Source organism: Typha angustifolia, chromosome 14, assembly GCF_048772165.1.
Source record: "Typha angustifolia cultivar Huaian chromosome 14, ASM4877216v1, whole genome shotgun sequence".
Taxonomy (NCBI): domain Eukaryota; kingdom Viridiplantae; phylum Streptophyta; class Magnoliopsida; order Poales; family Typhaceae; genus Typha; species Typha angustifolia.
The window spans coordinates 3,558,429-3,580,936 of record NC_133252.1 but is presented as its reverse complement, the minus strand read 5'-3'; the positions used below and the strand labels follow the sequence as shown (position 1 = coordinate 3,580,936).

Genomic DNA, 22,508 nt, shown 5'->3' with positions numbered 1-22,508 from the left:
ATAATATTTAATAATAATAATATTAATACTTTATAAAAAATACATACTTCCATGGAATATTAAATTATAACATTCATATTGTTTAAGTTGAATTTTATATATTTAGTCCAAAATAAAAAATATTATAAATATTAGATTATGGATATGATTTTATGATGCACAAGAAAAGGATATGAGAGAAAAGTGTCAGTTACTTAGTGAGCATTAGATTAGTTATCACCGCTCATTTTAGTAAAAATATATTCCAATATACGTAATGTCACTATTATATAAATCATTGTCTCATATAGTAAGAGACAATAATATAATTTTACTATAACTCAATTTATATATAATTATCACTTATATCACCTAACTCTTATCTTACATTGTCTTTACTATCGTATGTCTAATTAAATACAATACTATCATATTTAGTAACATTATATTACAAACATATCATATCATATATATAATTAGAGTGATGAATTATGACGAGACATTGATATAATATTTAAAAGAGATAAGAAAGAAGTGATAAATTTTAATAAAATGTTTGAAATAAATAAAAATAATAATAAATTATGATGTGACATTGAAGGCAAACTTTTAGTCAAATTAAGAGTAAATTAATAATTAGATTAGTACGTGCAATATAAAATATAATTTTGATGAATAGTATTTATATTCATTATTATAATTTTTAGCTATTATTTTAAAATGGAGTTGTATTCTTAAATTAGAAAAAAAATTTCAAAAGTGATCACTTTTATCTGCTGAACTTTATTTTGAATTATTATGTATCTCTCCCTAAACTTTTTGACTAAATTTTAGTGATTACGTGTTTTATATCCAAAATTAAAGATTTCATGTTATTTTAATTTAAAATTGTTACTAGTTTTAATAAAAAAATATCTTATCCATCTAAACTTTTATATTATATTACTAATCTCTATATACATATTTATTTAATAAATTTAACAGAAATATGACCGAATAAGCTATTTTATTATTCTATTAATAATATTTACTATTTTAGTTTAGTCAAGAGAATAACGAGAAGTAGTGATACAAAACAAAGTTCGAAAAAAATAATTTTTGATCCAAAATAGAGGGCATGGCTCCTTTTGTAACATATGGCGTCCCATATTATAATCTAACAATGTGGGTTAAGTCGAGTTAAGTTGAATCGTCTATTTATATTTTAATTAGTTCATACTTATGTAAGCCCTTAAAGCAAATATAGTTAAATCATGTAAGCTACTAAGACAAGTTTAATTAAATCAATTGAAGTCACTAAGATAAATTCAATTAAGTCATATAAACCTCTAAGGCAAGTCCTAATTTAAGTTGTATAAGTCTTTAGGGCTAAGTTGAAGAATGACTTATTATACCTTACCTTTATAAAGAGGCTAGGCTTCTTTGTTTATTCATCGGGCATATAAGTATTAAAAAATTATTTTATTCTCGAGTTTATCTTAGGATTAAGAGTAAAATAATCTATCTAAGAGTCGAATTAAGTTAATCATAACCGTTTATTTTTCTATGAGTAAATCTAAGTTAGAAACTCTAATTCTACCTCTAACCCATAGCCACCATCACCTCCAGTAGCCACCCTACCCTACGATCGTCCACCACCACTTTTGGCTGTCCACCACCCTCCAACGACTGTCACAACATCGAATATTTATCGTTCTACCACATTTTGACTTTACTATTTTAGTTATCTATTTTTATCCAGACATTCGATTGATATAAAACCAAAGCTATTAGAATCTTATCTTATGTGGCTACCACCAACTAAAACTTCATAATTTGCTTACGTTCTAATCGATCCAAATCTGATCCGTAATAGTCTATGATTTTACATATAAACTGAGTTAATATAATTAAAGATATTTCTATATTTTTAGATTATGTAAAATGTTAGTTTTATATTCCATAGATGTATTTATGAATTTGATAGCCATAATTCCGAATTTCATAGATATATTTTCATATTCCTAATATATGCTGTCTATAATTTATTCTTAGATTTACTAAAATATACAATCATAAGCATACACTAAAGTAAAACTCTCTAGCTAAAATTTTAAATTTGTATATATATATTTTATCGATATATTTTTAATACCTTATATCTATTGTTTAGAACTCATATTTACAAGTATTGTATAATATTTATTTTTTATGTTGCAGGACATGTGTACTTTACTATGGCATTTTGCAAGTTGTGTTAGAGGAATTCGTATTCCATTGTCCAGAATTAGTATTTATGAAATTCGTTGTTAGTCATTATATATAGAATTAGTTTAATAAAATAAGTTATATTATTTATAACAGAGTGTATTTAGAGTTATTATTTCTAGAATTTTTAGTTAGTGTTTAAGAATATATAGTTAATAGTTATTTAATCTATAACTTTTATTTTCAACGTTCATAATTATTAATTGCAAAATTCAGAATTTATAAAATTTATTATTCTACATATTCTAAATTATTCCAAATATAATTTATTATTTTACAAAATTAGCATTCATCACAACAAAAAAGTATTTGAGCTTTATCCTCTAGTTTCTTCTTTCGTGGAAGAGCTATCAATTGAAGCATTAATTGTTTTGACGTAATACCTATTTGAGGCAATTATGACTTTGCTTTGACTTTTAGTTGAATAAAAATATATCCCAACATGTATAATGTCACTATTATATAAATCATAGTCTCATATAGTAAGATACAAAAATATAATTTTAGTATAACTTAATTTCTATATCACTATCATCTTTATCATCTAACTCCTAACTTATATCATCTTTACTATGCAATATTGATTCATGGTACTTCGTTTTGTTATCATGTACCAGATATTTGAAAATTATAAAAATAAGGGAAGACATAAGTTAAAAAACTTAGTGAATAAATATTACTCTAAATTAAGGATGTCAAATAGAAAGTAAAATATATATGGGATAATGTATGAATGAGCATATAAATACATCCTCAATATATATATATATGTTTATAAATAATATTATTAAATATTATAACATATGATGCATGTTAATCATGATCGAGTTTAGACAATTTTCAATATAATAATATATGATGCAGGACAACTATTTGATAAACATAAATATTAAAAAATAATAAAAATCAATACATTTCTTAATATTTTAATCATCAATGTCATTTCTAAATATCATAATTATATTAGATCGTTATGCATGCCTTACACTCTATATTCGATTTCATAATCATGCCCAAAGGACCAATATACTCCTCCTTACACAAAAGTATATTAATCATCATTATATTTTTGTGAAATTTCTATGTTACACATCCACATCATGAATCATGTCATTCATTTATATCAGTAATGTGATCATTATTAGTTAAGTTACGAATAAATACAATAAAAACTACTTTGATTCTTTGTTAATATAATTGATGGACATAATTTGTTTAGGAATACATAAAATTAACAAAAAAGTTTGCGCATGCATAAGATCTAAGCAATGCATAATTAAAAGGTTTAACATATTGCCTAAGTGGGAGATTGTTGGATCATAGTATCCAACGAGCAAATATGTAATATAATTATGAATTGCATACTGTTATATATGATTGTCTTACTAAAGTGATCAATTTGGATTAAGGATTATTTGACATTCTATGTATTCATTAGGGTGCAGTTCATATATGTGTAAACCTATTTGGACAAAAGTATAATTATTGATGTATTGATTATGAGATTTACAAATAAAATGATCAATTTAGTCAACTTTCATAATTTTAAGAGATTAATATTTGAACGGATTGGTCCCCAAAGCACAAGATAATGTAAAGACAGAATCTGAAAGGTTATTCATATATATACAAGATTTGTTGTTTTTTTTTTCCTTTTACACCATCTAAGAGAGAGAAGAGAGATTTATAAGAAAATATGGAGAGAATTTCTCAATAGCAATATCTTAAAGTCTTGAAAGATCTATTATAGTGTTTTGATAAAAGGAGTCTTTTACCATTAGAGACGAGTCCTGTGCTTACGAGGACGGTTGGTGATTTCTTAAAAGATTGAATTGATTCATGAAACTTCTATGAATTCAGGTAAAGTTTCTTATTTAAGTTATTTATGATTCAAATATATTTCGGCATAGATCGGTCCTTAGGTTTAGATGGGGTGTAAGAGTTTGACCCCAACAATGCTTACATACTAATTTATTAATTTCTTAACTTAGATGTTGTGTTAGTGAGCCACATATAAAATGCTGACTAGATCATTAATAAAAAAATAGAGACGTTGAATTATAGATGTTTTCATAAAAAGAAAAGTTACGATGAGTTCAACATTTTATTATTAGGTTGATGGACATAGATGCTATGCTAGAAAAAATAAATCTATTTTGCCGTTAAATTTAGAGTGCAATCTATTTTGATAAATAAAGTTAAAATGAGAACTAATTTATTTAAAAACTCTATAAAAGCATATAAATCAAGAGTCCAAATTAAAATAAATGTTATGATTACAAAAATTTTAAAAATAGACGACGTGGTATTATTATAACTATTAATTGTGATGGTTATAAAATGGAAAGATAAACTATAGATGATTCCACATCAAAGAGTATCCGTAGAATATTTGTGAAGTGTTTGTAAGCATAAGAATTCTCATCAAATTAACTAATAATAAATATCAGAAGATATCGTAATACTTTGTTCCTCTCCATACGTTGCCATTTTCCATCTACATAAATCTTTAGAAATTCAAAATTTTTAAGTCCTAATACGGGCGCAGGGTAGGGGGCCAATACATATGAGATCAGCTCGAGCTCTAATGGATGGGTCGAGAGCTACGAGGTTGGGTTGGACCGGGTTTTGGAACCCCTCAATTTGAGCCAGTTCGATAGAATTTCCGATCGAATCGGGCCGAGCCTAAAAGCAGGCTTGGGCCAGATTTTGACTCGATCTTTGTTGGTTTGGATATGTACGGGCGGGCCTTGGTGTGACGGTCTGTTTTGACCCGACCGATAGACCAAAACCCCCACCTCGACCCGCAAACTAAAACCCTCGCTCAGTACTCACCTCCCTCACCTCTCTCACCTCTCATATTCGTCTTCTCTCTCCTCTTTCCTCCTCACCCTCGCCGCCGATCTCATCTTCCTCCGCCGCCGACCGCCGCCAAATGATGAAGGCCTTCTCGAACGCGCGCCGCTTTCCAGTGAATCTTTCGCGACTCTCCGACCTTCTCCTCCGCCCCCACTTTGCCGTCTCCTCGGGCAACATCGAGAAGAGCCTCCACGTCCTTCCCGTCTCTGGGCATTGTCCTCGGCCCAGGAGTTTCTCCTCTCAGCCTCCCCATTCCCTCGGTAAATCTCTTCTCCTGTCCTTTTTTTGAACCTTTTATTGAATCCATCTACTTGGTTTCTTTGCAAAGTTGGGATTTTGTTGCTAATAATTGTGGCCCATTTCGTTTTTCCATTTCTTGTGTATTAGTTGTTACGGGGACGAGTTTTATATGAGTTATGAGTGTAGTATTGGAAAGTAACTTCCTTTTCTGATATACCAAGTTACTATTCTTCCTGACATGTGCTGAAATAATTCGAGGTGCAGTAAGAATATTAGGGAGTGCACCCTGGTTACATGATCTCAAACTGTTTGGTGATTTGTGGCTGCCAAAACCCTTCTGTTTCTCTCTCTCTCTCTCTCTCTCTCTCTGAACATTGAGCGGTCATTTTACTTTCTATTACTGTCCTTTTGTTCTCTTGGGTACAATAAATTTTCTCAAATGGTCTATTTATAATGTTTTATGTGGAAAGTTCTGATCATGCATCTAATCCTCTTACAATATTGATTCAAGTTCAATGGTAGGATTTTGGGATGATAGTGGAATTTATAGAAATTCTTTACCTTGCATCTGTTAGATAGTTCACCTTAATATTTCTCTTTGCCAGGCAGTTTTGAAAAACAAACCACAGGCAAAACTACTCTTGGTTAGAACGAGAAAACTTGTTTTACTTGAACTAATATACTAGTGAGGTCTAACTAATGAGTAGAAGTTCAATGAATTGTATCATTGCTTGAGGTAAATGAAGGTAAAAGAGACTGAGCAGAAATCTTGCCACTTGATTGTTAATATTTTCTGTTTGGGTACTTGCCTTTCTTATCCATCATATGTAATCTTTTTTTTTTTATCTTCATTTTATTGATCTCCTTTTATTTGATATCATCAGATAATGAAACCTAAGTAACTTTTCTTTCACCTGATATTGTAATAAAACACATGCATGAGTTGTGGCTGCTAATTTAAAATGGCGATAACAGGAAATTTTGAAACCTAAAAGGTTGATTATGTTAGCCTCTAGTCAAGTACTTTCTCTTGGTTGCATTTCATTAACAATGTATTTATGTATTCTAGGTGCTACTCATGCTAAATTGCTTCTTCCAACCATTGCATTTTGGCAACAGAGAAATTATCCCATAAATTCTCCAGTGATTGGGGCTTCCTTCTCTTCAGTGGCGAGTAATGAGACCGGTGATCCTACAGGTTAATTTCTTATTATGGATCTTCTATGTTGCAGTTGATGTCACTTCTCATTCTATCGGTACCCTCAATAACTTGATAATGCTCCTGCTATAAAGTAGTATCAACTTATTGGACATATAGAGTTGTATCTGACATATCCTTCAATTTTTTTCATTTGCATTGTATTTGTGAAGTTAGTTATGAATCAAAATGCAATATGAAGTTAGCCTATGTCAAGTCATTAGTAGATGAGCATGTGCAACAATCGACATTTCCTTGCACAGGCTTTGCATTGAAAGGTGCATATATGGCCAAGGACTAGCTGATTTAGGTCTGTAGTTTTTGTCTTGTAAATTCAAAATATGTTACTATGTTTTGCATACCAAGAAGGATGGTGATTGTGCACTTCAAAGCCATTTTGGATCAAAGTTATTGAACTAAAGTTTGGACTCCTGATTTAATTACTATTATCTTTTCGGAAGCAGTTCTAGAAAATCACTTAATATTTAGTAATTTTTTTTGGAAATTTGATGAGGTGCCATTTATGTTTATTGTCGTTTGACTTTTTTAATTTTAAGTAATGTTTTGAAAGGCGGCCACAGGTTGCAAGTGATCTCCCCATTCGCATGGCGCCATGGCAGAAGGCAGGCATAAGACGGTCTAGTATTTTTTATATATAAAAAATAAAAAATAATTATAATATATATATATACTCTTGTCTTGCCCACCACGTTGCTGGCCAACCATAGCTGCCACCATCGCCCTACCACCACTAGCACCTCTCCATGGCCAGCCGCCATCCCTCGTCGCACCACACCCTCAGTCCTAAGCCGCACCACCTTCATCTCCTAGCCGTATTCATCATTGCCTCTAGCAACCTTCTTGGTTCACTTATTGAGTGATTGATTTTAATGCCTAGTTGCGATCTTCCTTGCTCCACCACAATCAAAACCTTAGCTAGGGTCTCCATCTTGGTTGACCATGGCCCTGCCCTAGATGTGTCCCCCTCACACCTAGGAGCAACACAAACCCTAGCCGGCCCAAGGCCTAGCTACGCAGACCCTAGGGAGCCACCTAGGGTTTTCACCCATTACGCCTTGATCCACGGTCCAAATTCTATCGAAACCTTGGTAAAGAAATCATTTCCCGTAAGAGTCTAGCTTACTTTCATATCAAATTTTAGCTTCAGACTCCAACCCCTAAAGAACTGAGCCGGCCTAAAGCCCTAGCTGATCTTGCTAGACCCGAGCTAGCTCGCTTAATCCAAGGCTTTCTCATTTTTTACCCGTGTCCAAGCCTAAACCTCGAGCCCTTTGTGGCTAACTCTTACTCAATATTTTGAAAGGCGGCTGTGGGTGGCAAGCACTCATCCCACCGCCTAGTGTCAAGGCGAAAAGCGAGCGACAAGGTAGGAGGTAAGGCGATCTAGCATTCTTTTTGTAAAACAATTAAATATACTTAGATATGATATAATATATTCTATATGTAAATTTTATCAGACTAATTAATATTAATTAGATTAAATTATACTATTAAATTCACACTATTCAGCGCTTATATAGAGAAATTTGCAGCATCCTACTCTTTGGCGAGCTCAATAATTAGAGAAAAAAATGAGGGTGTTTTTTCCTAGAAATAGGTGCACTAAGATAAAGCTAGTGCTTAGGCCAACTGCAATCAATCACCCTAACCTAGTGCTTAGGCCAGCTGCCATCAATCACACTAGCCTAGTGCTTAGGCTAGCCGATCAATCACATTATCCAGCTGCCAACACTCCAAACTTACGGAAACCAAATTGCTCATTTTCCTAAACCCTTTCCTCTTCCTCAACCCACAAATAGGTATTGTTTGATTTCACTGTCACTGTCGCTTGTCGTGACTGTTGCTCCCACTGTCGATGCCAATGCCATTGCTATTCTTCTTTGTGCTTACTACTACCTTTCCCCTTCCCCAGCCCACAAATAAGTGTAGTGCTTCATATCATTCTTCTCTTGTTTAAGTTCATCGTCGTCGCTTGTCGTCTCCCACTGCCTCTGCCAATAACTCTTGCTGTCATCGCTAAAAAAAGGAGGGAGAGGATGAAGAGGGAAGAGGGCTTGATTGGGTTAGGGCAGAGTGGATTTTTTTTTAATTTAGTTACTAACACTATCCATTGGATAGCCAACCTATTACCGCATTACCCAACTCATTATAACGACTAAGTGGGTTGCGTGGGCCACCGCCAAACGATAAGGCAATCCGCTTAGGTTGATTGCGGGGCAATTGGCTCGTCGCCTCACCATGGTCTCTTTTAGAAAACACTGCTCTTACTAAGACCTAGATTCATCTTTTAGTCAAGTCGAGGTCCAAATTCGCCTCAAAGGGCAAGAAACACCTAAAAGCTCTAATTGGCCAAACCAAGGCACCTTAGGCGTAGCCGTTCATTCTTTGTAATTTAACCCGCCTTTAGTCCATTTGAGCTACCCTAACTGGTTGCAAGTTTACCTCATCATGAAGGAGGTTGTCTGTGGTTGTCATTGTTTAATTATTGCAAATAGTGTAATATCATGATATCATCATAACCGGAAGTTTTGTCTTCGTCAACAAGTAAGGATGTGAGTGATAGAATATAGAAGTGAAGGTATTATAAGCATTTTAAAAGTGTCTTCCCAACCTATACAACACTTCTGAATTAGTTGAATGTTGCCATTAGCTAAGTCAATGTTAATCTACTGGTAACCTGAGAATAAATAGGTGAAGAAAGGGCTCAATTTGGAGAGAGTGGAAAGCGAAGCTGCTCAAGGTGATCAAACACGATAGATTAGCTTAAACACGATATCTCAACATTATAAGGTGTTATCTACTAAGGTTCTAAAACTCGTTATCAGGATCGTAATCGGTTATTTGAAAAAATTATACGTATCGGCTGCTCGTATCAAATTAGACTATTTTTTAATTACGTAAAATTTTAAATATTATTTAAAAATACAGAAAAATTTATAAAAGTTTAGAAAAATAACAAGAAAATAGTAATTACTCACATATGAAGCCTAAAAACTAAAAAATGCATTAACTTACTTAAAATTTTGATAAATATTGAGTTGACTCTTCATTTTCTTACCCTCTTTTCTCTGTTCTTCCCTCACTCTATTATTTCCAAGGCAAAAAAGAAAGTCTAATTCTTTTACCTTCTATCTCCCTTCTCTTTGTCTCTCTCCCTCTCTCCCTTATGTAGGGCAAAATTTATTTTTTTTTGGTTTTATTTTTTTCATTTCTTCTCTCTCCCCTTTCTCTCTCTTCCTCCCTCTTTTATTGCCACAAGTTAATTTTTTCCCTCATTTTTTATAATTTTTCTCTTTCTCCTTTCTCTTCCCCCCCTCTCTTTCTCTTACTCCCTCTCGATCTCTTCCTCCCTCTCTCCCACTCTCTACTCGTCTCTCTATCTGACTCTCTGTTACTGCAGCAGATTAAAAAAGAGACATGCAGATGAAGAAAGAAAGAAATAGAGAAAGACTAGCTAGAGAGAGAAATGAGAGAAGAAATGAAAAAAATAGTCGGTTGGTACCTAGCTAAAACCAGTCGTAGATTGGTTTCAGTCAATCCTACTTGGGATCGGCCGAAACTTGGAACCATGCTATCTACAATTTTCCTCAAAATGTCTCTATATGCTAACTTTCATATATGCAACTTCTACGCATGATTTGGACTTGAACTATAACTGATGTTTGAAGCCCTGAATTTGACCTCACTAATTTTTGCATAGTAGAATTCTTCATGCAAATATGACTATTGATGTACAATGGTTTGTTTGCTGTTTTGTCAGACTGTCACTGTATATCACTAGTGAGAGTAGAGGTGAAATCGGGTGAGATTAACTCTGACCGACCGGCTATCTAATTCGATTCAGATCGGATTTAGGTAAAAATTCTTACCAACTTGGATACGGATGCAAATACGAGTAGAATTTTTGAAAAAAAAAATCAAATATAGATTCGGATACGAATACAGGTCGAATATAATTTTCCTGACATGGATATATATATCGGATATCCGTTTACTCGCATATTTTTTTTTGAATGATTTACTATTTTTAGTGCTTATTTAAATGGTGAGTGCTGATTTTGTTACTAATAATGTATTATATATAATTTGTAGAGATTGATTTTGCTGACTTTATATATATTTGACATTTAATAAATTTATTTATTTTTAACTCTTAATACTTTGTGTTAATTGTCTCTAAAAGAAATGTCATAATTTTTTTAAAATTCGATCTGCATCCGTTTAAGATCTGATTCTCTATTCAAAAATTATCCGATATGTATTCGAAAATTATCTGTATCCATTTAGTTAGAATATGATTTTAAATTTTGCTATTTGTTCAATATCCGTGTTCAAATCTGTATTTGAACCAAAAATATAGATTCAGATATGCGTTGAGCATTATCCGATCCGTTTTCACCCCTAAGTGTGGGCCTTCCCGCAGTAGCACAGTAGTGTTTATTTACCGGTGTTTCAGACAGCTCTTTCTATTGTTAGGGAAGTTTTTAGGTCATCCTTATGATCATACCACTTGATAATAAACTAATTATCTATATGAAGTTTTTGACTATCAAAAGAAATATCTTTAATTTGGTTTACTTTTACTCTGTTTTTACCTTGAAGTCAATTTGAGTACTTTTAGCTTAATTGTTAACTTATTCTTTTGGTGATTAATTATCAATAGTGCATCCTTTCACCAGCTGGTTTACATTTTAAGCTGATTTGCTACATATTTGGTTGTTGCAGAGATGTATCTCCTTTTGGTTTATCCTGTGATTGTTTTCAGTTACAATGCTAATGCCTTTCTTATTATCATGCAGAAGTTGTACAGGAGCTATACCAAAAAATGTTAAAATCAGTTGAAGCCCGAACCATGCCTCCAAATGCTTGGTTGTGGTCACTCGTTAGTAACTGTTCCAATCGGGAGGACATAAAGCTTCTATTTCAAATACTGCAGAAACTAAGAACATTTGTTAGTTCCATCTTCTTTAAAAGTATAACCATGCTTCTTTGCACAAACTCTTGATCTCTTACTTAAAACTTGATATCATGTTTTTTTTATATATATGTATGCCACAAGTTCCCCAGATTGAGCAAAGAGTGACAACACTCACATCTCACATGAGATATATCTTTTTTAAAAGACAGCGGTATTTCAACTTCATGATAATTGGTCGGCTTTGGTCAGTATCGGTCAATTTCAGCCATATCGGCTGAAAACAATAATATTGGCTGAAATTAACTTTTTTTAAGATTCAAGTAGAATCTAAAATGTATCTAACCTAGGAGACATTAATAATTGATGTCATCAATTGCTTTCTTTTTAAATTTTCAGTTTTTACTTTCTATCTCTTACACACTCTCCTCTCACTATCACACTTCATCGAGTTTATTTGGTGGCCGTTCCGATGAGCCTCTTTGGCTAGTCCACACTTTGGTGATTTCGGATGAGTTTTTTTATCTTTATTTGTTTTCTTCTTTCTCACCAACTTTTTAATTCCTCTTTTCTTATTGTCATAGAACAATAGAGAAGAAATATCTTTCTTTAGAGTTGTTCTGCAGTAATAATTTACGAGTATAAAAATTTGTTTAATTCAAGTCGAAATTCATTATAGTTTTAAGTGATTTTTTTTAGTTTTTAAAGTTCATATGTGACTATTTTTTATTTTTTATTTTTCTATTATTTTTTTTATAAATTTTTAGAAATATTTTTGCTTTTAAATAATATTTAGAATTTTACGTAATTAAAAATAGTCCAATCCGATATGAATGGCCAATACAGCTTATACGGCCAATACAGCCGATACGACCGATACAGTTGATACAGCCGATACGACCGATACAGCCTATACAACCGATACAGTTGATACAGCCGATACGACCGATACAGCCGATACTTATCTTTTTTCTAATGGCCGATCCCTATACGGAGTTTCGAAACCTTGGGTAATATCATGTATGCAGAAAATACATTGTATTTAAAATGCCAATTGTAATAGAAATTAGCATGGTCAGAATTATTTGAGTTCAAAATTTTGGCTAACTATAATTTTATTGGTGTCCATGAAGGTGGTGGGAAACAAGAAATTAATTTATTGTAAGGGGATCATTTAATAAGGTGGATATAAGTGTCTTAGGTCTCACATCAATGATATCAAGGTTCCATCAACTGTTTGGTCTGTTGGTTCTACCAGTGTAATTTATATATTTAGTGATAAAAACTGTGAGAACTCGTTCTCAAGAGAGGATAGATGCCTATAAAAGCATAGAGATACAAATATATGGATGCAACACAATACAGGTACATTGATATGGAAAAATCTTGAAAACAAGAATAAGATACTCAAATGATATGTCATACACATACAGACATATATGCTCTGCAAAAAGAATATACTCTTGTATGCTTGTATAACATTGAATTATGACATGTGATAGTATATGCCAAGCACATTTCCAATTTATTCATCGACAAAGCTACCATTTATAACAAATTGTTCCTTGCTAAATCATGAATTGTATGTGGCTTGAAATTCAAATATGGTCTTCTTTAAATTCATAGGTCACCCAGAATAAAATTATATTTACGGTCTACTTATCGTATTAGTTCCTTCCCTGCATAATAGGGAATCTCCTATTTGATTTAGCTTTGTATTCTCAATAGTATCCAACTATCCTATAAGTATCCAAGAATATCTGTCTTTCTAATTTTATTCTGAAACATTGGATATGTAAAGGAAGTATTCAACACATATCTTGTAAGTGTCCAACGAGTGTCATATCTGATATAGTCTCCGATAGATATGATATGGCTAAATATAGAGGTATCCATACTTCCTAGATAAATGCTGATGAGTAACATAATTCCTTGTGCTTTTAAATCATTCACTTGTTTTTATCTGTGGCTTGTTAGATCTGAAAGTGTTCGAGAATTATGGCATTTTCATTGTAAAGCTCATGCAAATTTGTAGGTAGAAATATTCTGTTTGCATATTAATGGACTTATAATTACCATAAGAAATTTTTGGATGCAGAGACTATCAAATCTTCGGATACATGCTAATTTTAATTGTCATCTTTGTATGAGAGTTTCTGAGGCTTGTGCACGTGTAGGTGCCCTTGACTACGGTAAGTCGCGTTACTTGTAATTTTTTGTAGTCTAAATTTTGATTCTTGATAAGTTGATAAAATGAGAAGTTAGAGAAGTTAAAGAACTGATGATAAGAAAGTGTGCTTTCATTCCTGTTATTGTGCATCTTTGTTGGGATGCACTTTTTTTTTCTGATAAGAGATCTGGTATGCCTTTAATCCTGTCATTGGGTTTCTTAGTTAGGATGCAGCTTTTGGAGATAAAACTCTTCTTCTTCCATTCTTCTTATTCAATCCACCATTTTCGCATAAACATAACATCTTTGCAATCTTGGCTTAAATGGATATAAAGTTTGCAGCACGTATAATTAGATCATGAATTTGAGAATAAGTGAGCTTAGCCCAGCTAGATTTATTAAAAGAAAAGGAGGAAAATCTGGGCAAAAACCCTAATACTTACAGAGAGAACAGGGAGGAGTTAAAGTCAAGAGGAGAGGCTGAGGGAAAGAGAGTCAAAATTAACCACCAAAGCAAATTTATGACCATTGTAAAGCAACGAGGGATAACTAGTTTTCACCAGTCCATCCAATAGGAAACGAGTGAGTCCAGTTTTACTGAGGTCCCTAGCTTGGAGAGGATTGATGCCCAGAACTCCGATCTGTAGGAGCAATTGAAATTAATGTGGCCAATCGATTTGAGATCCCTGTTGCACATGGGGCAAACAAGGGGCGCAAGTATTCTCTTGATGGCAAGGAGATCCTTGGCATGGTTGCCTACCAAAGAAAGATCCTAACCTTGTCATGGGACAAGGCTCGTTAAAGGATTAGAACCAGGGAACAGGGTGCATCCAAAGTTTAGGATTTTGTAGAAGGACTTGAAAAAGAAAGCATTGGTAGTACCGAACCTCCATAGGATTGAGCTGAGGCCTAGTGGGAGAAGGAAGCACCGTTAGAAGACCTTCAAGAGCCAGAATTTGAGGAAGTCACTTGATCTACTCTTCTGGGCCAGTGAAAAGACCTTTTGTCCGGAAATAGATGCCCTATTAGGAAGACACGGCGAATGCCCGTGGGAACATGGTCGAAAGAGGGAAGTCACCTTCCCACTCGTCCATCCAGAACTTGGTCCAGTTCCCTTCAGCCGGAGAGAAAATGACCCCAGTGAAAAAAGCCTTGGAGGATCTGATGATGCTTCTCCACATGAAAGAGCATCTATGAGGGTGGTCCTTTGGGGGGACACATCTTCGATAATAAAAAGGCTCAACAAGCCTTAATTAGATCATGAATTTTGCTTATTCTTTTTGAAATAGCTCACATAGAGAGGATTAGATAATAATGGTAATTGTGAGAGCTCTTGTTATCTATTTTGACCTATTATATTGTTAGGACTTTTTCCTTAATGTAGCTTTTACTTCGTATGTACAGGGATGAAGGCTTTATGGAAGCATAATGTCTATGGATTAACTCCAACCATCGGTTCTGCTCATTATTTACTGGTACTTAATGATATTGGTTGGTCTGGCATTTTCTTGTTAAGTTGTGACTAATTGTCTCATGCAGTTATATGCGAAAGAGCACAATGACACTAAACTTATGGGAAGGATTATGCAAGTTCTTCAGAAGAATTTCTTGCCACTGCAACCGGGTACAGCTGACATAGTCTTTGGGTAATTTAATTTTATCATATAAATTATTAATCTTAGCTTTCATGTGAGATGCATTGAGATTATATTTGTTATAGTTTGAGATTTCATTATAAAGGAAGAAACTTAACAACTCACTTAGGAATTAGGATTTGTTAATACTACCATGAACTTGGTGTCCTATCAAGCTACAGGAACATGAAACCTGATATATCAAATCTTTTTAGTATAGCTCTTTTTCTTTTTAAAATCATAGTGTTGCTTATTCTAACAAAATAAGTTGCTTTTTAATTTGAGTTTTGAGTTGATTAATGTTCACAAGTCCTTTTGAATCTGCTTTGAGCTGCCTTCTCCCTCGTTCCTTCATTCCGTCAATCTATGTCCTTGTTCTTTTGAGTTATTTTGCATCCTTAATTATTACTCTACTCTGTCGAATGCAATTCTAGGAGCCAATCGGATGATGTTGGGAGTGGCTTCTTAGTTAGTAGCGCTCCATCACTTTATATATATTTTTATTTTATTCTGACTGGCTTGTGAACTTTATTCTATTTAACCTCATATCTACTACAGGCTACAGGATTAATGTCCTTGCTATGCTAGGTATACATTCTAACTGCTTTTCGGCTTTTGTACAATATAGGCAGATAGCCAAATTTTGAAGTTTTTCCTTCTAACTGACATTTTATTGGGATAACAAATTCATATGTATTGATAAGCTGATGAGATAATCTTGAGGTTGACTTCTTTATTAAGCAAGCTCAAAGTCAGAGCTCTAGAAAGCAGTGGAACTCAAGCTGCTAATGAGACAACATGTTATCTAACATCCTAGTGATAACGGCTAATGGCATGTCTATATTGTTTAGAGGGCAAGTGATAAAAGGACGATTGTTATTTTGTTTGTGGACCCTCCTTTGTTTGATCAGTACCCTTGTTCTTTTTTCTTATTATTAACGTCATAATGGTAAATGGAGAAGGGTAATGCATGTCCTGTGCCCCCAGTCCCTAGTTGATGTACTCATAAAGGAAGCATGATGCTACTCAAAACGGTTTTGAGAAAGAACGATAGAATTTCGATATAAGTAGATTCATTGGTTAAAAATGCTGTACTCATATAGGTGAATCTCTCCACAAGAATATTCACTTGTTTAGTCTGAATGGCAGTATATGTTAAGAGCAATCATTTCCCAAACCTTTTCATATTGTCGACTAGATTTCATAATGCAATAGGTAATATGTTACCTTCTTGTTTCCTATTTTCATAGTTATTTATACTTTCTAGATTATTATCGGTTTTCTTATTGCAATCATATACTATGCTGCCTTCTACAGCATATGTTGCAGCTCTGATAGATGGGATTTGCTCTCAAAATATGCAAGAAGGTTTATAAAGGCTGGCGTGAAACTTCACCGGACTGCATTTGACATTTGGATGGAGTTTGCTGCAAAAATGGGTAAAAACAGTTAATTCCTTAGCTGGAAGAAAATGACATTTCCTAGTACTCAACAATGTCTATTGCATAGTGAGTGTGAGATTTGTTAGAAATAAGTGCACTTTAACTCTCACATCAAGAGAAACTTCTCTAACTTATCTATTAAATACATGAGAAACATAAGGATGAAAGGTAACATAAAGATTTCTTTGTAAAAGAGACTCACGAGTAATTGTCAAGTTAATTTGGGTAGTGGATTTGCTATTTGAGGGCTTATAAAGGTAAGGCTTCTCTCATTTATAAACCAAGACAAATCATCTAAAGCAAAGTTTTCTAAAGGGCTTCTATCGATCCACGTTCCCTCAAGTCTTCCAATCCAAATATCTACAAAATCACCAATACTTAGAGAAAGTACGGTTACAATTGGAAATTTCTACCTGGGTCTTTCTCTTTCATGATATTATTTCCAATTCATTAGCAGTGTTACTTATTTGCATATAAGAAAGAAGCAAAGTCACCAATTTTTCTTGAAGTGCGCTACATGATTTTATGCAATTCCTGCAGGTTGCCATCAAGTGATTCAAAAAGTGCACAATTCTGTCATGAACCAGATTATTGGTTTTTACTATTGATCTTTATAGAGAACATTTTGAGTCCAGGCCCATTATATTCTCACATACTACGACTTGATTTTAAAGCTTTGGTGATTGTTCTTTAGTTGTCTAAATATAGTCAGCTTAAAACTTCCTGATGTGGTCACATCTGGAAACCTCATTCTTATTTGCCCTCTGATTCTTGCTTGAAGTTTAATTTCTTTTATCCTTTAGCTTTTCTTGTCTAAACTGTGAATTGTAAACCTCAACCCTCAAGTAGATCATGCTGGAAACTAATTGAATAAAGGAGCAATATAGAGAATTTAATATTTACGCACTTTTGTATATTTGAAGGGAAAAACATGTGTTGGAATGTAGTAGGAAAAATTTAAGGATTGCTGATGTCAATAAATTAACAGATAAAATATTAGGTATATATAACTTGTTTTCAGGGAACAGATACTTACATCTATTAGTTCTGATGTCCCTCAGTTAGGAATTCCTAATCATAAAAGGCAAACTTCAGAAAATATAGTTTGCAGACATAAATTATCTTTTGCTGTTGTGATACAGGAGATTCTCAATCTATATGGCAGATTGATGTGATAAGATCGAAGTCTGTAAAATTGCATACTCTCAGAACTGGATTTGCATGTGCTAAGGTAATCATTCTAAACAGTATCCACACATTACTACCGAGATTCTAGATATTACATCTTGTTTCTTGGTAAAATCATGTGAGATTACTAACAAATGATGAACCATTTCTCTTTGAATGTCTACTTATTGTTTGTCTTTATGAGGGTCAGTGTTCTTTTGCATACTCGGCAATACTATGTCTCAGGAATGATTGGTATAGTTCTACTATGTCCACATCACATCTTCAGCACATTCACTTTTCACACTGTTAACTTAAAAAGGCTTTCATGATTAAATTTGATTTTTAGCTATATATTCAAAGTGGTAATTACAGAAAGCATTTACTTTTTTAATTGCTCTCTGTTCAAAGACTGGGGATTAGAAATTCATTAGACATGGTTATCCATGATTTCCTGTGTCCAAATCACATAAGGTAAGGTGATTGGGCAGATATTCTGGTATTTTTCCAGATTAACTTGTTAAGGTTAATGGTGTGCCGTAGAAGTTAAGATGTGGAAGTTAAGGGGCATCAGTTCCATGCATATTCTTGCCCAAATGAGGTCTCATAATGCTGAGCTAGTTGGATTATTAATGTACTTTTCCAATAGTGATGTTATCCCAGAGGTTGATATTCTTCTCATGATGTTCCTCAATTCTGTGATGTTATAACCGCCCATTGTGTTTTAACTATCTGACCTATTATTGCAATAACATAATAAGGATCTTTGGATTTGTCCATTCTGTCGTTTTAAATTAATTTCATATGACTAATATAGATTCATAAACATTACTCTGAATTTCTCTTAGGAAAACCTAACTAGTCAATGTTATGGGCTCTAGAAAAACTTGCATATGACTGATAATTATGACATATCAGGCACCTGACAACTTGGCTTGACTTGAGATACTATGCTAGTAATGTCATTCTTCTATGAATATAGTAACTGCTGCCACGGGTTAATAGAAGTAGACTGCATTTTGATCAATTAAGGTTGAGACAAAGTGTTCTGCACAAGGAATAGTTGCACAATCCTTGCCATTTCATATTTTCACGTGCCAGTATATGGCCTCATCATTTATCGCAAGTATTCCCTTTGCTTCCTTTGTTGTCATTTCTTTTCTTTATACAGTTCTTATGCACAAGATATGGTATATTGGGTAAGTGAATAAAGTAGCAATGCCTGTTTTTGCTCATACTCCATGTTCATTTTCGAGTACCGTTATGATTATTTCCTCTTCATTTCGGGAGTTTACCACACATTAGCTTGATTTATTCCAGATCTTTTGCCATTTAGAATGTAGGTCTCCTCAATGTCTGTCACATCACATAGTTGAATGTTTATTTTAAGATTAGACATTTCTGCAGCTTTTGCAGACTTCATGCTATGCTCTATCAAAGTCCATCTGCTCAACAGTGTATCATCATCCTATGTGAAGAGCAACAATATAGTTTCACATATCAATTTAGAAATTATTAGCGATTAGTTCATAAGGCTATATAAGCTTCAACTAACTTCTGTTTAATTGTTGTAGGGATTTCTTCTAGAACGTAACCCGGAGAATGCTGCTGCGACCATTCAACTTCTCTACCAGGTTGAATCATTTTACCCTATTTTAATATGTTAAATGCTTGTTGGTGATACCTGAAATTCATATGCTTGATTATCTTTATATCCAACAAATTACAGCATACATATTGAGCGTAAAGTCATATAACCATGTCTATGTATTGCTTAGCTTTGGGTTTGATCCTTGGAGAACTAAGGAAGCTTCTCATATTTTGTTTTGTTTTTCCTTAAGCCCTGATTGACCCTAGAATAATACTAGTCTTTTTGTATTTCAATTTTTGTAACGCCAAATTTTACTAGATTTCTAGGTAAATTTTTTTCAGTCTTCATTTAGGTTCTAATAACTACTCCTGTCAATGCAAGGGTTAAGGCTGTAGTGTTTTTAATCTGACTGTGGCTTTAGAAATATGTATATATTGTTTACTATGTCAAAAAATAAAAGAAGAAAGCGACGTCTCTTGTTGACAAAACAAGAATTCAGTAAATATGGTGGGTCAGGTCCATTTGCATTTTATTTTGTTTTCTCATGTTTTGTGAAAATCGATGGATATATGATGCAGAATCTGTCTGACCGGAAGAAACCAGATGTCAAAGATGAGCTTCAGAAGCTTATTAGTGAATGGCCGCTGGAGGTGGTAAAAAGAAAGAAAAAAGAAGAAAGGAAGGTAACTTTGATTGGGTATTTTAGTGCTACAAGTAATATAACACGAAGTAAGAGCACTTTAATTCCACAGCATAATTCAGGACACTGTACAACTTGATCTTCTTGGTATGCCACTTATTTGCAAAGTAATGTCAAATTAGATCCCCAAAAGTTCGGTCATAATATTAACTTTGTGAAAATTTATTTATAGTTAGTCATATATTATCTTCTGATTTTCTAGTAATGAAGTTTTTTAAGTTATTAGGTCTTTCCATGGCTTATTAGGCGAGGCTCTATTCTTCCTGTCAATTTCTAATTATGAGTTATAAATTGCAACAAGTCTGATCCATAATTTCTTAGCTTGTAATAAACCCTGGTGATTTCTGCTGGAATAATGGTGACCGCCGGAATTTACTGACATGCCTGAATAAGTTTGATATGTTAGGGATGCTCAAAACAGATTTGGCTTCCAAGAAATTTGTACCTCTAGATATAGATAGCAAAATCACATTGACAGTGGTAAGTATGTCTATGTACTCGGTCTAATGACAAAAGTAGAACTGTGATTCTCGACACTAAAGAATAGTATTTCTGTTTTTCCTCTAGTTTGCATCGGGAGTACTGCTTAAGAGCTTATCACTTTTAAAGTTCAGTTCCTTCCGTAATCCCTCTTAAACTTTTCGTCCTTTTCTATATATGACCAGGCTGTAGCAGAATCATTAAGAACTGACATCCCTAGAATGGTCACTTCCTTGCTAACCATGGGGCTAGATCTTACAGTAGATCTAGAAGAGCTTCGCCTTCAAGAAGCGTGAGGACTAAGCCAGCCTGATGCTGCATGCCTGCACCAGATTCTGGGTAAAAACTTATGTTAAAGGGGTTACTGAGAAATATGGCGTGAAGTTGTTTTCTTCCAATTTGGTGAGGTGAGATTTTGAAGGCCTCCACAATAGGTCCAACGCCTTGAGCTTTCATGATTTGATATGATAGTCCACCTAATAAATTTGGATTATTTTGTAAAATTTTTGTTATGAAAATACTAGGAATGATTATGAAATTGCATGTCTGAGTGACAGAGTGAGTGTACTCTATCTATTCAGACAGAGATAGATGTAGTGTGGTTATGTAATGTATTAATTCACATATTTATCTGAATGCTGATTTGCCCTAAGAAATTTGATATGTACAATTGTGTGTACTAGTTTAGTCTTTCTTGTGTTTATCTTTTTTCCCTCTCCTCTCCACAATTATGTAGTATTAGACACTTGTAGAGGAGAACTGGAATATTGTTGTTTTCATTGCCATGCCTTAATTAGTGCATTGCCATGTCTGGATATTACCATAAGTCATGAGACATGGGCTCCCTTTTTTGGATATTGATAGGTATTTTGAAGGGTAAAATATGTTTCTTTTTCTCTTTCATTTAGTTGGTTTGCAATTTGTTTAAACATGGATATCATGGGCTGATTGATGGGCATACACAATCTAATTACTGGTTGCTAACTCAGTGTTATCTGTGGGAAAGAGCATATCTCTCTGTAGATTTACTAGCAGAATCTTAGGGGCAACATCTGAGCAGCTGATGACATGCAAGCTTCATTTTCTTGTGGAATAAGTCTAATACTAGTATAGTTATTCTATCTTATTATATTAGTATAAAAAAGTTTATTTTAGTATAACTTATTTTAATGTTTAGTTGTATATTAAGCTAGTATGTAATAATATATTTGATGTGACAGTTGAATGATTGTTTGCCATAGAGTTACAATACTTTTTATAATGTATAAACGAGGAAGAGAGAGAAGAGAAAGTAGAAAGAATGATCGAAATGTTAGTTGATTGAGGGGATATTTTTTTCAAAGGTAAGATAGTAATTGCTAAAATTTTAAAAGTATCATATAGAAAAGAAGATGAGAGAGATTTATGTATTAATTATGCAAATATAAGTTTAAGTCTGGTGTAGTAATTAAATAACATCTTTATCTTAGCTCTCGTTCACTCGTAGAATAAGGGTGAAATAAGCATAAGTATTCTAATTTTTAATACTAGAAGAAGAGAGTTAATAATAGTATAAGTTATTGTAATTTATTATTTTATCTTATTCCATACAACTTTTAAAAAATAATTTAATAATAATTTATAATTATTATTTTGCCCTTAGATTAAATAATATTTAATTACACATCGTCTTAGCTATAATTGAGATTCTCTCTCTACCATCTCTTCTATTAAATATTGGTCATCTCAGCTACAAATTAGGTTTTCTCTCGTCTCTTTTATTTTAGATATTAGTCATCTTACTTATACTCGAGATTTTTATATTTTTTCGAACTAGTAAATTTTACAAAAGTAAAAATTAAAAAATATTAAAAGCGCACACTTTT

At 33.3% G+C, this 22,508-nt stretch overlaps 1 protein-coding gene across 1 annotated transcript; it reads left to right on the top strand.

Moving 5' to 3' along the window:
* The first annotated feature begins 5,038 nt into the window (after positions 1 to 5,038).
* LOC140776339 (uncharacterized) lies at positions 5,039 to 21,314 on the top strand. The gene is made up of 11 exons (XM_073120002.1): positions 5,039 to 5,345; positions 6,395 to 6,523; positions 11,344 to 11,495; positions 13,558 to 13,651; positions 15,034 to 15,104; positions 15,169 to 15,275; positions 16,581 to 16,702; positions 17,848 to 17,936; positions 19,447 to 19,506; positions 20,042 to 20,146; positions 20,829 to 21,314. The coding sequence occupies exons 1-11, from the start codon at positions 5,162 to 5,164 to the stop codon at positions 20,937 to 20,939; spliced, it is 1,224 nt and encodes a 407-aa protein (XP_072976103.1). The 5' UTR covers positions 5,039 to 5,161; the 3' UTR covers positions 20,940 to 21,314.
* Positions 21,315 to 22,508: the final 1,194 nt, after the last annotated feature.